The sequence below is a fragment of the Mytilus galloprovincialis genome, chromosome 8, assembly GCF_965363235.1.
Source record: "Mytilus galloprovincialis chromosome 8, xbMytGall1.hap1.1, whole genome shotgun sequence".
Classification (NCBI taxonomy): Eukaryota; Metazoa; Mollusca; class Bivalvia; order Mytilida; family Mytilidae; genus Mytilus; species Mytilus galloprovincialis.
Window position 1 is genome coordinate 88,564,603 of NC_134845.1, and position 15,219 is coordinate 88,579,821.

The 15,219-nt window shown below is 34.1% G+C and overlaps 1 protein-coding gene across 1 annotated transcript; it reads left to right on the forward strand.

Annotated features, from left to right (window-relative positions):
* Window positions 1-1,681: 1,681 nt before the first annotated feature.
* LOC143042759 (alpha-amylase-like) lies at window positions 1,682-14,209 on the forward strand. Its single transcript, XM_076215219.1, has 7 exons — window positions 1,682-1,815; window positions 2,618-2,760; window positions 3,583-3,728; window positions 4,592-5,709; window positions 6,964-7,338; window positions 10,641-10,881; window positions 13,924-14,209. Exons 1-7 carry the CDS (start codon window positions 1,767-1,769, stop codon window positions 14,195-14,197), a joined length of 2,346 nt encoding a protein of 781 aa, XP_076071334.1. The 5' UTR covers window positions 1,682-1,766; the 3' UTR covers window positions 14,198-14,209.
* The last annotated feature ends 1,010 nt before the right edge of the window (window positions 14,210-15,219 follow it).

Sequence of the window (15,219 nt, forward strand, 5' to 3'; positions counted from 1 at the left end):
AAACAGGTGGTTAGTTCAGGCATATTCAGTCCGTCTACACTTGAGATACCTGTCCTTTAAAAATCGCCGACTAATTAATTGATTTAAATGCCATTTGCGTAAAATGTAAACATGTCTGTATTAAGGAGTAAAAAGAACATTTGGTCTTTTTGGAGTTAGAATCATATGTCTGGGTATGTTGTGTGTTTAACTTACCTTGAGACCAAGCATGTAAGAACGTGCCTCAGAAGGTCGATCAAGTAAAAAGGCATTGTTCATACTTATTTTACATTAACATGACTGTTCTCTTCCTAGTCATTCATTCAAATTTTCGCTATATAAACGTTCAAAGGTTGTCAATTTATCAAATGAGTGTTGAATGCCCTTTCCGTATAGTCTCTTTCTATGCATTAGAGTTTCTTGAATAGCTTTTGTTTACACTAGAAGAGACTAAAAAAAAGAGGGGGGGACAAACATAATAAACATCTACAAATCACTCTATATCTTTTGATAAATTTGATGACGCTAAACTATATCATATAAATGATACTAACAATGTCATATCGAAATCGCGGGGACACTATGCAATAAAGACACATCAAATGTCATGACACATGTGCATTTAACAAAACAATTCGAACATTGATTACAAAATCAAAGCATACAACAACACGGTTATTAGTCTTAAAACGGGAAGTAATTAATAAAAAGTGCGCCGGTAGTGAAATCTTGTCCTGTGTACATGTACTAGCCACACTATATACTGATTTGTCATTGGTCAACCGCAGTAAGAAGTCAAATTAGTAAGGGATACAATTGTGTCAATAAACATAAAACTCGTGCCAAAGTATGAAAAGAAAGAAATGGTAGTCTACATGTAAATTTGACAGCAGCAAGGCGACAAAGCATTTAAGCAGTGGAACATGAAAAATCCTTTTTTCATCAAAACAGGAAATTAGTTGTACATGAAGGGTAAACCTGTCCTATTTCTTCTATAAATAGACAGTGGTCAAGTTTATTGAATTAAATTGATAATGGAAATTGGGAATGGCAACCCGATCAAATAGCAGAAACTAGCTGAAGTCTACCAATGGGTCTTCATCGCAGAGAAATATCCGCAACCGGAGCGGCGTGCTTCAGCTGGCTCGTATAGTTTGGTGAGACGTCCTTATCACTGAACTACAAATGTAGTACACATTTTTGTTTAGAAGCCAGCTGCTGCACGCTTCCGAGTGCGGGATTTTTTTACAGTGTTGAAGACCCATTGATATAGCCTTCGGTAGTTTTCTGATCTTTGGTCTGGTTGTGTCTCTTTGACACATTCCCAATTTCCAATCTCAATTTTACATACATGAGAGCATTCGTAGTTATTGAGAACTAAAACTACGCCAATAACAACGTATAACCAAATTATGTACCTACATGTATGTCTAAGAAAACAAACTATCAATCAGCGTTTTTTGAATAATTCAAAAACTTTTACTTTATACCAATAACTTTTTTGAGTTGACGCAGCATATCACGCATCATTAATCTATCAACGGAAAGCCTTTCCTTTTTGCGTGTAAATATGAAAAAGAAGTATAATTGCTCAGTTTTGCTTTTTGAATCTGAAAATGATTACCAAATCGTTTTTACACTTAAAAATCGTCTGACAATGAAGTTGACATTTACGTCCTATATATTCAAGTCATTGGACTCTATCACTGATAAAGCATTACGCCTGTCTTGAGGCCGTTACATTATCAGGTCACAGTGGGAATTCTACGTGCAGACGACAGTAGACAATGTTTACCTTTGGATTTGTACATGTAATAGTGATATATTTGCACATAGGTAAATGATATTTTCTTTGATATTTCGACTGATAAACTTTTGGCCAAGAAGATAAGTTTTAGCAAATTTTATATGATTTTTGTTTATTTAAGTTTTGAAAAAAAACGAGTCATGTTGGAACTATACTATAGTAAGTGGCTGCCTTATCTGATTATGTTTTATTGATTTATCTGACAAATGTAGTGTAAAGGCAGAACTACATAGATTCTGAAAATCTTTATTCGAATCAACTTGTTTTGGTTAGGCATCGACACAGTGGTCACAAGGTAACGGACTTATCTCGATTACGAGGTTTCGAACCCATCCGGGTCAAACCAAAAATTTCAAAATTCTAATGTGATGCCTCTCTGCTAAATACGTGATAGTTAACAGTAAGAAGAAAGATTAGCTGGCTCGGAGTCAGAATTATGTGTATGGGTAGGATGACACGTCTGAAAGCGGACTATTACAGTGTGAACAAGAACATAAAAAATATCCGGCTCAGTGTGTCGGTCCAGTACAAGGCAGAGTTTATTATAATGCCTAAAATGTTTTGATGTTCCCGTCCTTTAAATACAGAGACCCAAATGGCATAGATGTAAAAACAAAATATAGGTCTCCGTACGGCTTAAAGATGAACATGACACATTCATCTCCACGAATTTAAATATTCAACAGCATATATGTTTTTTTCTTTAGAAGTGTTAGCAAAATTACGAATTTAAATACTCAAGAAAAAAAAATCAACACTCAATTGACAAACAAAATAAATGGTATTAATGAAAGAAATGAAAACTCTTCCTTATTTTATTCCATCACATAGCTACCATCAAAACTCAAGATGAATATAGAGATCCTCATTGTGATGGAAAACAGGTCATAGTTGAATTATTCGAATGGCGGTATGCTGACATTGCTAATGAATGCGAACGATTCTTAGGCGACAAAGACTTTTGCGGTGTCCAGGTTAGTTTTATTTGAGAGGTACACTATTTTGTACAGTATTGTATTGCATTGTATTATACAATTACTGTCTTTTGGTGAGGTAAATGTGTAGTTTTATTGACTTTTGAAAAACTGATATTCACTAAGGTCAATGGCCGAAGTGAATATCAGGTTTTTCAAAAGTCAATTAAACTACATATTTACCGAAACAAACGACAGTTATTGTTTTATTCCATGGAAATTATTTAACAAAACAAATTGTGTCAAACTTTTTTTACAAAAAATATACATGTAAAAAGCACGCGATGTATTGTATTGTATATTGTATATTGTATTGTATTGTATTGTATTGTTATTCTTTCATATGTTCTCTTCTAACGAAACAAGGAGATGTTGCCAATGGTATATCTAGAAACCAACGGTCAAAGAAAAACAGCCCCTACAATAACATAAAAAAAAAACACCAAAAAACGACGGATATTCAAATTAAGTCTATTAAAAAATAAGAAAAAAACTGATCGAGCAAAACAACCCCGATATGAAGAAAAAAATAATAGGATGTATAACGTACATTGAGAAATACATGTTTTACCTATTATTTAGTAGCATGCATTATATACTACTCATGTTGAGCAGTAACTGCTTACCCTGCCGGAACACATGAGTTCAACCCTCTTTTGTTTAGAATTTGCGTTGTTCTACGTAGTGTTTTGTTGACTTTTCGTCCTTTTTTTTTCATTTTTTATTTTCATGACATTGTCAGTTTTTCTTCGACATATAAGTTTGAAATGTTCACTTTGTATCTTTAGCTTATTTGTATATTGACTGACTAATTTATTTCAGGTTTCACCAGTCACTGAACATGTGGCAATTTTTGATCGGCCTTGGTATGAGAGGTACCAACCAGTCAGTTATAAAATCGAATCGAGGAGTGGAAATGAAACTGAATTCAAAGATATGGTAGATCGTTGTAAAAATGTAGGAATCAGGTACATATTATCTTAATAAAGCACGTGATATGAACGCATGCGCACAACACGTATGTTGACACCATCCATCATTTATTACATCCAGACCCACCATGTTTTAGTATATCATTAGTTTAAAGTTAAGGTAATTTGTCTAAATTCGTTGAGAGAAGTATATAAATTCACAAATCCGATGAAAGTTACTATACACAAACATACGTCTTGGTTATATGAAATGAAATAGCAAACGACTATCATATAATTAATAAATAATTCAAATATGTTTTTATGTAAATACTAATATACTCAACAAATAGATAACAAACCAAATCTTCCTATTTACCGTAGCTTCAGAATATCGCAATTTTGCTAAATATTTCTAAGAAAATATATACAGTGTATTAAAAGATTTATATTATATCCTCATACATATAGCAGCATAGTGTATTATTAGTCCACATGTTTATAGAGAAGTTCGTTAGAAGAGTTTCATTCAAAAGATTGAAAAGTCAAAAGTCTGAGATTTAATCAATAACTTCAAATCATATTCCTAATTTGCTAAAAAGAAAACTTTCGATTTCAGTTTTCAATAATTTGGAAACATTTGTCGTTCTATTCACAGAATTAGACAAGAACAAAGTTTGAATCATTTCATTCACTTTTTTTTAAAATGTTCACTCCAATGATTTTTTTATTTTTTTTTATTTTGGTGCGTTTATTCAATCGTGTAGTATATCATTGTTATGCTTTCAATTTAAAAAAAAAAAATACTTGGAAAATGTTTCAGGATATTTTTTTGTATAATCATTTCATTATTCATCCTGATTTGAAATGGGCATTGCAAGACATTCCTTGTTATTATCAAATTGAAAATAATATTGTAGAATCTACGTTGACGTCGTTCTAAACCATATGGCTGAACCTAGCATGAATAACAAAGGTATTGCAGGCTCAACTTTCAATTCAACAAACCTTGATTTTCCTGCTGTACCATACAATAGATCGCATTTCAATGCCCGGATGAAGTGCCCAACACAGGATGGACAGATTCACAGTTATAACCAACCTGATGAAATCCGGAATTGTTATTTAGACAAATTACCAGACTTAGATCAAAATCAAACATTCGTTCGCAGGAAGATTGTTCATCTACTGAATCACTTGATAGATTTAGGAGTTTCCGGGTTCAGGGTTGATCGTGCAAAGTTTATGCATCCGAAAGACATTTTAGCCATTGAGAAACTTACAAGAAATATTACAGATGGCGGGAAACCGTTCTTTTTCAATCACGTCGAAGATTACAACCAAGATTCAATCAAAAGTAGCGAGTACTATCCGAATGGACGCGTCACTGAGTTTCAATTTGGTAGGAAACTGGCCGCAGGAATTAATAATTTCACGTTATTAAATGGTCTTCAATATCCTTCATCAGGAATGGCTGACTCATCCCATGCCTTTGTTTTCGTCGATAACCATGACAACCAAAGATCCGATATAAGTAATATTTTAACTCATAAAACACCGCGTGAGTATAAAATGGCAAATGCATTCATGTTGGCGAATGATTATGGATTTACTCGAGTAATGAGTAGCTATTATTTTGGCGACGATACGAATTTAAGTCCACCACAATATACAAATAATAGTATGAAAGATCCTATAACATCTATCAAACAACAAGGTACATGCGGACATGGTTGGGTATGCGAGCACAGATGGCCTTCAATAGCTAACATGGTAGTTTTCCGCAATGCTGTAGAAGGAACGGGGAAAAGACATTGGATAAACCAAAACAATCAACTGTCCTTTGCACGTGGTACAAAGGGATTTTTCGCCATGGCCAAAAACGGCAAAATGAATGAAACTTTAGATACAGGACTTCCAGCGGGAGAGTACTGTGACCTCATTACCGACTGTAAGAAAACAGTTATTGTGGAAGCAAATGGATTCGCACGCATTGAAATTGACAACGCTGATAGACCAATACTAGCGTTTATAGTAGGTATGTCTATTTCTAAAGTATAAAAAAAACAATATGTATATCAATTACTATGCATAGTAACATGTTGCTTAAAACCCCGTTGACATTTGCGTTAATGCATGTATAAATAAAAAAAAATATCCTTTATTATTGGTTATAAATTGAATATGTACATGTTCGTACATATATACGGATCCGGAGACTTCTGTTAAACAAAAATAAATCACATAAAGTCAAGTTCTATATATTTATAAGATATATTTACTACATATTTCGAACCATACAGACATATAAAAAGAAGATGTGGAATGATTGCCATTTAGACAACTCTCCACAAACGATAAAATGACGCAGAAATAAACAACAGTTTCTATAGATCACCGTACTACAGTCTTCAAAAATGAGCAAGGCCGATTCTGCATAGTCAGCTATGGGTAGACGAATGTAAAACAATTGAAACGAAAAAACTAACAGCCTAATTTATGTACATAAAATGAACGAAAAACAAATTTGTAACACAACAAAAAACGACAACCACGGTGGTGTCTATTCAGTATTGTGCCTGTCTTTCGGTATTTATATTATATTTTTATACTTAACAAAATAAGTGTGACTGAAATAAATAAAATTTTAAAAGAGGAATTCGATACAAAGCATGCTAAGGGGACTTATAAACACCATTAGATTCAGAACTGACTACATCTTGTTCAAAATAAAAATTGACGAAACATAAAATTGTTACAGTACAGAGAACACTAATATTATCACAATGTTAGAAGTGAACAAAGGTGCCTCAGAAAGAGATGCATATATATTCCACCAACTACAAGAATCATTGTATCCCTCGTAATGCTCAATTAAAATCAAATGAAAATGTCACGTCTAATCGATAAATGAACCGGAAGTTGGACAATATGTATTGTCATAAAAAATATTATGGTGAATGAATATATTTTTTAAATGCATTTGACACTGTCATGTTTGTTCAGGTGATGTCAACCCTTTTGACATAACAAGGGCGGATCCAGCCATTTTAAAAAGGGTGGATTCCCAACCCAGGACAAAGGGTGGGTTCTAACTATATATCCCCATTCAAAAACATTGATCGACCAAACATACCCTGGAACCCTCCCCTGCATTAACTATGAGAAACGATTATACGGAATACTCAAACATGGCGATAGATACACGAAAATATAAAGATGTTTCATCATTGAATTAATGTGTTTTGAACTTCTGTATATTGAAATTAGAAATCTGGTACTTTTTTTGTAGATGGTCCACTTGCAAAGCCAAATACGCATTTTGGATTGCATACGGGAAATGTTATAGGCGGAGGAAGTTTCAGTAGAAGTACAACTAAAAAAGAAACAACGACGGTATCAGTCTCGTCGACTGTCACCGGTAGTATTACTACTACAGGAGCAGTGACTGACACCACGTCACGTGTTGTGACAATGAGCTCTCCCATAACTATTCCTAGCACAATCACCACTACGATGTCATCTAGTTCTGCGACTACAGTGCGAACTTCAACGTCTTCACCAAAGTGTAATGACACTAGGAGGACTGTTATTTTTTTCCAAAAGAGCACTGTGTCTGGACAATACGTTTTCATTCGAGGTGGTATAGATGAACGTCACAGATCAGGTATGTAGTGTATTTAAGTATTTTTTTAAGCAACCGGGACGGATCCCGCCATTTTCTAAGGGGACGGTCCCAATCCAGGATAAAGGAGGGCTCTTATTATGCTATGTGTCTCAATTCAAATGCATCGTTGTAAAAGGGGGTTCCAAACCCCGTACCTCCTCCCCAAATCCGTAAATGAACAGTAAACCAATTAATTTGGGTTTGTTTATCATAGGGGACACTCATTCGATTTTGTTTATGAAGGACACAATGATTTTGATGATTATTATCCTGGCTTGGACATGGATATACACAAGCAGTATTAACAAGAGATCTAACATATTATTTATTCCGCGAAACAATAAATTGTGGTATATGGCCCCCTTTTGTCGACACACGGCTACACAAAAAATGGGAAGAGGGTTTTAATTTTTATATTATTTGATTTTTTAGGCCAATTGTCTGTTTTCTAATATATGTGTTCCCATGACTCCCTTTTTCTTGTAATTTAAACATAGGTCCTCATTATTCTATATTTTGATAAGCGTTTGTCAAAATGTGCCTTTTCTTGTTTGTTTTTTTTTTTTTTTTTGCTCTACGTTTTAAACCAACTATAGACAGTCTAAATAGAATTGAAAATAAAAAAAAAGTGGATTGTTTCATTTAAGTATTGACGTATTCACCATATCTCGGTGTGTTTGGGGAACGCTTACCAGTGTACACAAATGACGTATGTATGCAGCAGTTAAACTAAGCAGCTAATTACCGAAACATTGACATTTTCCTCGCAGTTTTACATATATATAGCACATGTTTAGGCATTACATAATTTCAGTAACAGCAGCTGCTATTTTCATTTCTGAATAAGAATGAACGCAAAATTAGCTAATTTTGACTTGTAATTTGCTGGTTTTTTTCAATTAATGCAAGACGTTTGAAGAGTTTCAAGTATATTGGAAGAATATTAAAGGCTTACTGACTAATATACTAATATTGTGCTGTTTCACTCTCATCCAGTACGAGGCTTGGTTTCCAAAAACACGTTTAAATCAGTCACATTGTCTATAAATTTCCCCAAAGCAGAAAAATGTAGAACATACTGAGTGTTTGTCAATTAACTCTGCATAATTGTATTTGTTGTTTTGTTTTTTAAACGTTGTTATTTTCGTTTGAATTGTTTACATTGTGTCGTTTTGTGGCCTTTCATAGTATCCTATGCGGTATAGGATTTTTCTCATTGCTGAAAGCTGTATGGTAACTTATGGGTGCTAAAATGTACTTCATTTGGTCTCTGGTTGATTGTTTGCTATAAGGCAATCATGCCAGATCTTTCAGTTTTTAATTTAACTTCACCTTCAACAATGAACATTTTGGTCATCAGGAAAGGGAAAACACTCTATTATGAATTAACTCGCAATTTCAGTCATGTCGACATGTTTGAAGATCTTTTCCTGCTGATAGTGTTTTTGCTGTTGAAAGTGTCTACATATCTTTGTAACTATTATACTTTTCAAAATAATAGGCAAAACCTCCATACAAAATTATGTTAAAATCTTCTTAATGGACCATAATTTGTTGATAACAGCCATATGCCTTATTCTTTTAGTTTATCTTGTTGAGCATTTTAGTATTTCACAATTTTCATCTTATAGTGTTTACGTTAGTAGCAAAGGCGATAAAAATTGCTTAATGGTATAAAAATCATCTTGTAAGAGTAATAACCATCATCACAACTTCAGCTTTCTAAAAAGCTGTGAAATGCTTCGCTCTATCCTAAGTTAAGGTAAATTAATGTTAAGTATTGGAAATGTGTTATTTTTATATTGATTGATTGATGTAAAATGGATTTACTATAATGCGGGGTTCACACATTGCCGATTATTACTCCCGTTTGAGATCAGACAGCGATACGACACGAAAAGTGAAAAAGTCGGATTAGTATCCTCAATTATCTGGAATGTCCTATTATTGTCTGAACGCAGTCGTTTTAGTTCGTAACAGATTCCTACTGGTCGGGAAGGGTCCGAATAGTTCGGCAAAGCATCCCGACAGTATCACGAGTTGGTTGACCGTTATGGAATAACCGTTTCACAAATGATATCGGATATGTTCCTTACGTCGTAACTACAATCCCCTTCCCTTTCATGAATATGACCTACCGAATTAGACTATTTACCGGATTTGTAATCACTTAAGCAACACGACGGGTGCCACATGTGGAGCAGGATCTGCTTACCCTTCCGGAGCACCTGAGATCACCCACTGTTTTTGGTGGGGTTCGTGTTGTTTATTCTTTAGTTTTCTATGTTGTGTCCCGTGTGTACTATTGTTTTTCTGTTTGTCTTTTTTATTTTTAGCCATGGCGTTGTCAGTTTGTTTTAGATTTATGAGTTTGACTGTCCCTTTGGTATCTTTCGTCCCTCTTTTAGGTGCGTCCCGTAACAATTGGGGAAACTCAGCCGATTTTGTCTAGTCGGATTACAATCGTGCCTATGTCGTGACAGATTCTGCTGTATCGGATCGAATTCCTAACAATGTTCTGTGTATTCGGGACGGTGTCCTTTGGAACGGGAATGATCTGGAGAAGTCCCGACAATAACAGAATACAATACGACTGAGACCAGACAAAGCCGTTTGCAATGCGATAGAGCGGACCGTGATAGGATTACGTTCCGACAGTACATGATCAACCCGATTATGCCGACAGTTTTCGAACGGATAACTTCCGTCAGCGTCGGTTCACTGTCTTGTCACTTTCTGATCTCTGTCGGATTACATTCGGTAGAATCGGGACGCAGTCGTGACAGACTCGGTCGAATTTTACCTGGCGAAAGATACAAATCGAATTTCCATCCACGATTCACAGGATCTTGATCAGACTTTTGACAAATTTTAATCGGGAATGGTCCTGTCATGGACGGCAGTAAAAATCGTGAATGTGTGACCCCAGCTTAAAGGTGTGCGTTATACAACCACATGTTTGTAAATCGTTTCTTGCTGGTCGTTTTCCTCAATACATAAAGGTTTCTCGGTATCTATTATATTTTTTTCTTCAAATATTTGACAAAAATAAAAACAAAAAAAAAAGATACAATTTGACATGTAAGGCCACTAAGTCATATTAAAAGTCGTACATGGACTTTAATGGAGAGCAGGTTGATCACAGGCGACTACTACGACAGACGACGGACGCTAATTGATGAGAAAAACTCACTTGGCCTTACGTTCAGGTGAACTAAAAATCACAATTTTTATATGCAAAACATGTGACCTTCTCCATTATACAGTAAATACTGTCCTCTCAATTGAAAGTTATTCTACAGGTTGCAAAGATGTTCCAGTGGCATCAGTCAGTAATTGTTCTATACCAATACAAAGCCACGATCTTGGATCAAGCGGACATTATGTCGCGTATAATGCATGGCGAAAGGGAGACAAGTACTTAGATTGGCATGGACAGGAGCCTAATCAAGGTACATTTCAAGAAAAAGGCGCTCCTGGAACACCTGCAGTCTGGACGACTAACAACCGAAATGATGGTACTAGATACAACAAACTTAACACGTAAGATCTTACTTATTACAAACAACTGTATTCATAGTTTAATGTATTTAGTTTAAATGTTTAATGTTATATTTGTAATTCTCATCGGATTTTGTCAAATGTGTTGACGTCTTTTCTATTATATTTATGTGTTATAGAAAGAAAAAATAATCACCGCCTTCATTTATTAAATTTAATTTTGTTCAACGTAATCTGTACGATAATTTACGTTCGAAGTTGGATTCATAACAAACTGGACATATATATATTATAGTTAATTGCTATTAATAAGTTTTGCGATATGCATTGTGTTTAAATGTAATATCAGTATTTAGTTCTATTATAATCTTAAATCAATCCTAATTCTATCTTACTTTTGAGATATAGTTTTTCATATATGACGTCATTTTTGTGCTGTTTCAGAAATTTCATAAATTCAAATGTGACGTATTTTTTATGCCTTTTCACCATTGTATGTGACGTCATTTTTATTATTCATTGCGTTGAGGCCTGGACTGAGTCGGGTGTGTCTATTCTGTGTTTGTCTTTGCATTATGTATTCGGGTTTTGTTTTCTGTAATTAGTTAAAATACTTCAGTTTCATTATGTATATCTTTTATATTCATTTGATAAAATTTACTGTTTGCAATAGCATTAATTGCTCTAAATAATAAGGATGTTCTTATCCCAAGCATAAAAACATAGCCGTATTTGACACAACCTTTTTCAACTTTTGATCTTCAGTGCTGTACAACTTTGTACTTTTTTCAGTTTCGATCTTTTATATCTGGGCGTCACTGGGGAGTCTTGTGAGGACGAGGCGAGTTTTTGGCGTATTGAATTTTAAACCTGATGCTTTTTGTTATCTATTAATCATGTGTTTTTTATCTAATACGTTCTCATACTTATTTGTATTGTAGTCCTGTAATATTATGTTGTCATTTCAATGTTATATTTAACATTGCCATTAAAGTGCAAGATTTGGCATGCCACAAAACCAGGTTCAACCCACCATTTTTTCCTTTAAAAATGTCCTGTACCAAGTCAGGAATATGGCCATTGTTATATTATTGTTCGTTTCTGTGTGTGTTACATTTTAACGTTGCGTCGTTTGTTTTCTCTTATTTTTTTAGTGTAAATTCACATTGCGATAAGACGTGTCACGGTACTTGTCTATCCCAAATTCATGTATTTGGTTTTGATGTTATATTTGTTATTCTCGTGGGATTTTGTCTGTTGCTTGGTCCGTTTCTGTGTGTGTTAGTTACATTGTAGTGTTGTGTCGTTGTTCTCCTCTTATATTTATGCGTTTCCCTCAGTTTTAGTTTGTTACCCCGATTTTGTTTTTTGTCCATGGATTTATGAGTTTGAACAGCGGTATACTACTGTTGCCTTTATTTAGTTAAATTTAAAGATAACAAAATATCATTCGAGACCATGTTCAAATAAAAATTGCCTATCACTGAGGGAACAATCATTTAACTTCAAATATGGAGGTTGAAGAGATATTTTTAAAAGTTTTTCAACATTATCAATCAAGTTAGTGTTGTTCGTGATGATGAGGTTGTTGACCATATAATTATTTCATATCATTAAATCGGAAATTTATGTATCCACCACAAATACATTTTCAAGAAAATTTAGTATGGATTTGAAATTGGATATTGAAAAGATTATAAGACAATTTAAAAACGATTACCTGGTTTTACGCGCTTTCTTTGCAAATGGTCACCTAATTTGAAATATTTCAATCAGTACTATTATAGAAAACAAATAGTTTAGACGTTTCACCAACAAAAGTTATTTAATCAATACTAGTAGGTTATTATCTAACAATCAAGGATTTTTATTCACCCTATGTATTGCTAATATGATAATCACTATAAAAGCTGACTGGTAATTACATAATCAATTAAAAGAGGGACGAAAGATACCAAAAGGGACAGTCAAACTCATAAATCTAAAACAAACTGACAACGCCATGGCTAAAAATGAAAAAGACAAACAGAAAAACAATAGTACACATGACACAACATAGAAAACTAAAGAATAAACAACACGAACCCAATCAAAAAATAGGGGTGATCTCATGTGCTCCGGAAGGGTAAGCAGATCCTGCTCCACATGTGGCACCCGTCGTGTTGCTTATGTGATAACAAATCCGGTAAATAGTCTAATTCGGTAGGTCACATTCATGAGAGGGAAGGGGATTGTAGTTACTACGTTAGGAACATATCCGATATCATTTGTGTAACGGTTATTCCATAACGGTCAACCAACTCGTGATGGCGTCCGTAAAATTTACGAAGGGATGATTTCAACTTCACCATTTGGAACTCTTGGTTTAATAGCTTCCTTGTGAGCAGTAACCCTCTATCAAGAAAATCATGATAGGAAATGCAAGCACGGGAATATCGTATCAATTGGGAGATATATACCCCGTATCAGGTGCTGCTGGAATGTTGCTACTTAGAAGTGGAACGTTCACAATTGGAAAGCTGAAATCATCTCTTGTCGTAAAGTTTTGTTTTCAACCGACCCTCATTTTCAATTTCTAGATGTAAGTCAAGATATGAAACCGACTTAACTGTATCTGTAGTATCCTTTATCTCCAATTCGATGGGATAGATGCGTTCCACATAGTCACCAAATTTTGAATTGTTTAGTGAATGAACGTCATCTATATAGCGGAAAGTAGAGTTAAAGGATATTGCTAACTTCTTATCTTTCTTCCTAAGAAGTTCCTGCATGAAGTCAGCCTCATAATAATAAAGAAACAAGTCGGCGAGTAGAAGGGCACAGTTTGTTCCCATTGGAATGCCGACAGTCTGTTGAAAAACACGTCCTCCGAACGTAACAAATATGTTGTCAATCAAGAAATCAAGCATCTTGATAATATCGGTTTCAGAGAATTTTTTGTTTGAATCAAAATGATTCTTTACAAAGTATGATTTATCCCTCCCTAAGACAAGATACTTGTATCTACGTTGGCCATTCTTTTTTATGAAGCAATTAACCTATTGTTCCGAGCTATATACTATATTTGTAAGCTTATTTTTTCAGATTTGGAGAACATTACTGGTTGGTGGACATTGATATGGATTGTTGCAAGACAATAAACGATTGGTTCGAAGTGAAAGCTTTCATGGATAATCATGCCAACAATAAGAATATACTTGATAAGGGAATTTGGGAAAGTAATATATTTCAAGGATTTAGTCCTTGCAGTGGATCCGAAAAAACACCGTACGAAAGCGTCAATCACTGGGCTAAATGTGGAATGATGAATGTCTTTCATTTCAATCAAAAGGCTTGTCAAGTATATCCATTAAATTAGTCCTAAAAGATACAGTTTATAGTGCTTTATTACATATCAACAGATAATGCACAGTTACCTTGAAAAATAAATTGATCATTATATGGGTTTTATGTTAAGCGGAAATAAAATAGCTTTCTATTACGGATCAATCGACTTCGCTATCGCTTTTTCAACTTTTCCAATCGCTCATTTTTAGTTTTCTATGTCGACATATATAGATGAGGACTGCTGCTGTTTTAATCATTTACCGCCCTTCTTCAACATGCTTGATGTGTTTGAGCTTTTGATTTGGCCATTTATTTTTGAATTTTACGTGTTTGATTTCCCTCGAAGTTCAGTATTTTTGTGATTTAATTTTGATTTTACTCTTTTTTATGTTACAGTTGACCATTTTTTATCTGTTTTATTCAAGGAAGTACTTGTATGCCATGATAACACCAACATTTTCCTCTCGTTTATTTTTTGCATCCTCTGCCGAAGTGAAATTCACTGTTTTATTTTATGTTTAGGGTATTTTGAACATGAAAAGTTTTGCGGGTACCCTAAAAGAACGGTCGAAAACACTAGTAGGTATACATGTATATCATGGTGTGATTTTGCACAAGTTGTCATTTAAAATACCCATGTAGGTTAAAAGTATAGAAGTACAAAAGTAAAAAGTATTTTAAGATTTTAAAGTAAATCTGAAATATCATGGTACATTGTACATATCTAATACTAATAGCCTGAATGTTAAGATAGAATGTTTTTAATTTTCGATAAGGCGAAAATTCTGGCAAGATAACAAATTTTGCCCAAAAAAATAATTGTCGATTAACATGATTAATTCCTGCCAAAAATTGCTTAAACAATTATAGGTAATATATCTTGAAAATTGCAAACTTTTATCGACTTTGATCGCTTGAAATTTAAAAAATCTAAACAAGTTGGATTGCAAGGCACAAAAAAAAAAAACGAAAAAAAAAATGGAAAAAAAACATCACCCCCCCTTTACAAATTCTTTTACAGACTGTCTTTGCATTCTTTTTATGTGCACAAGT

Coding starts and splice junctions, on each gene's coding strand:
- LOC143042759 (XM_076215219.1), top strand. CDS start 1,767: ATGTTTACCTTTGGATTTGTACATGTAATAGTGATATATTTGCACATA. Junction 3,729..4,591: donor TGTAAAAATGTAGGAATCAG/GTACATATTATC, acceptor ATAATATTGTAG/AATCTACGTTGACGTCGTTC. Junction 10,882..13,923: donor AGATACAACAAACTTAACAC/GTAAGATCTTAC, acceptor TTATTTTTTCAG/ATTTGGAGAACATTACTGGT.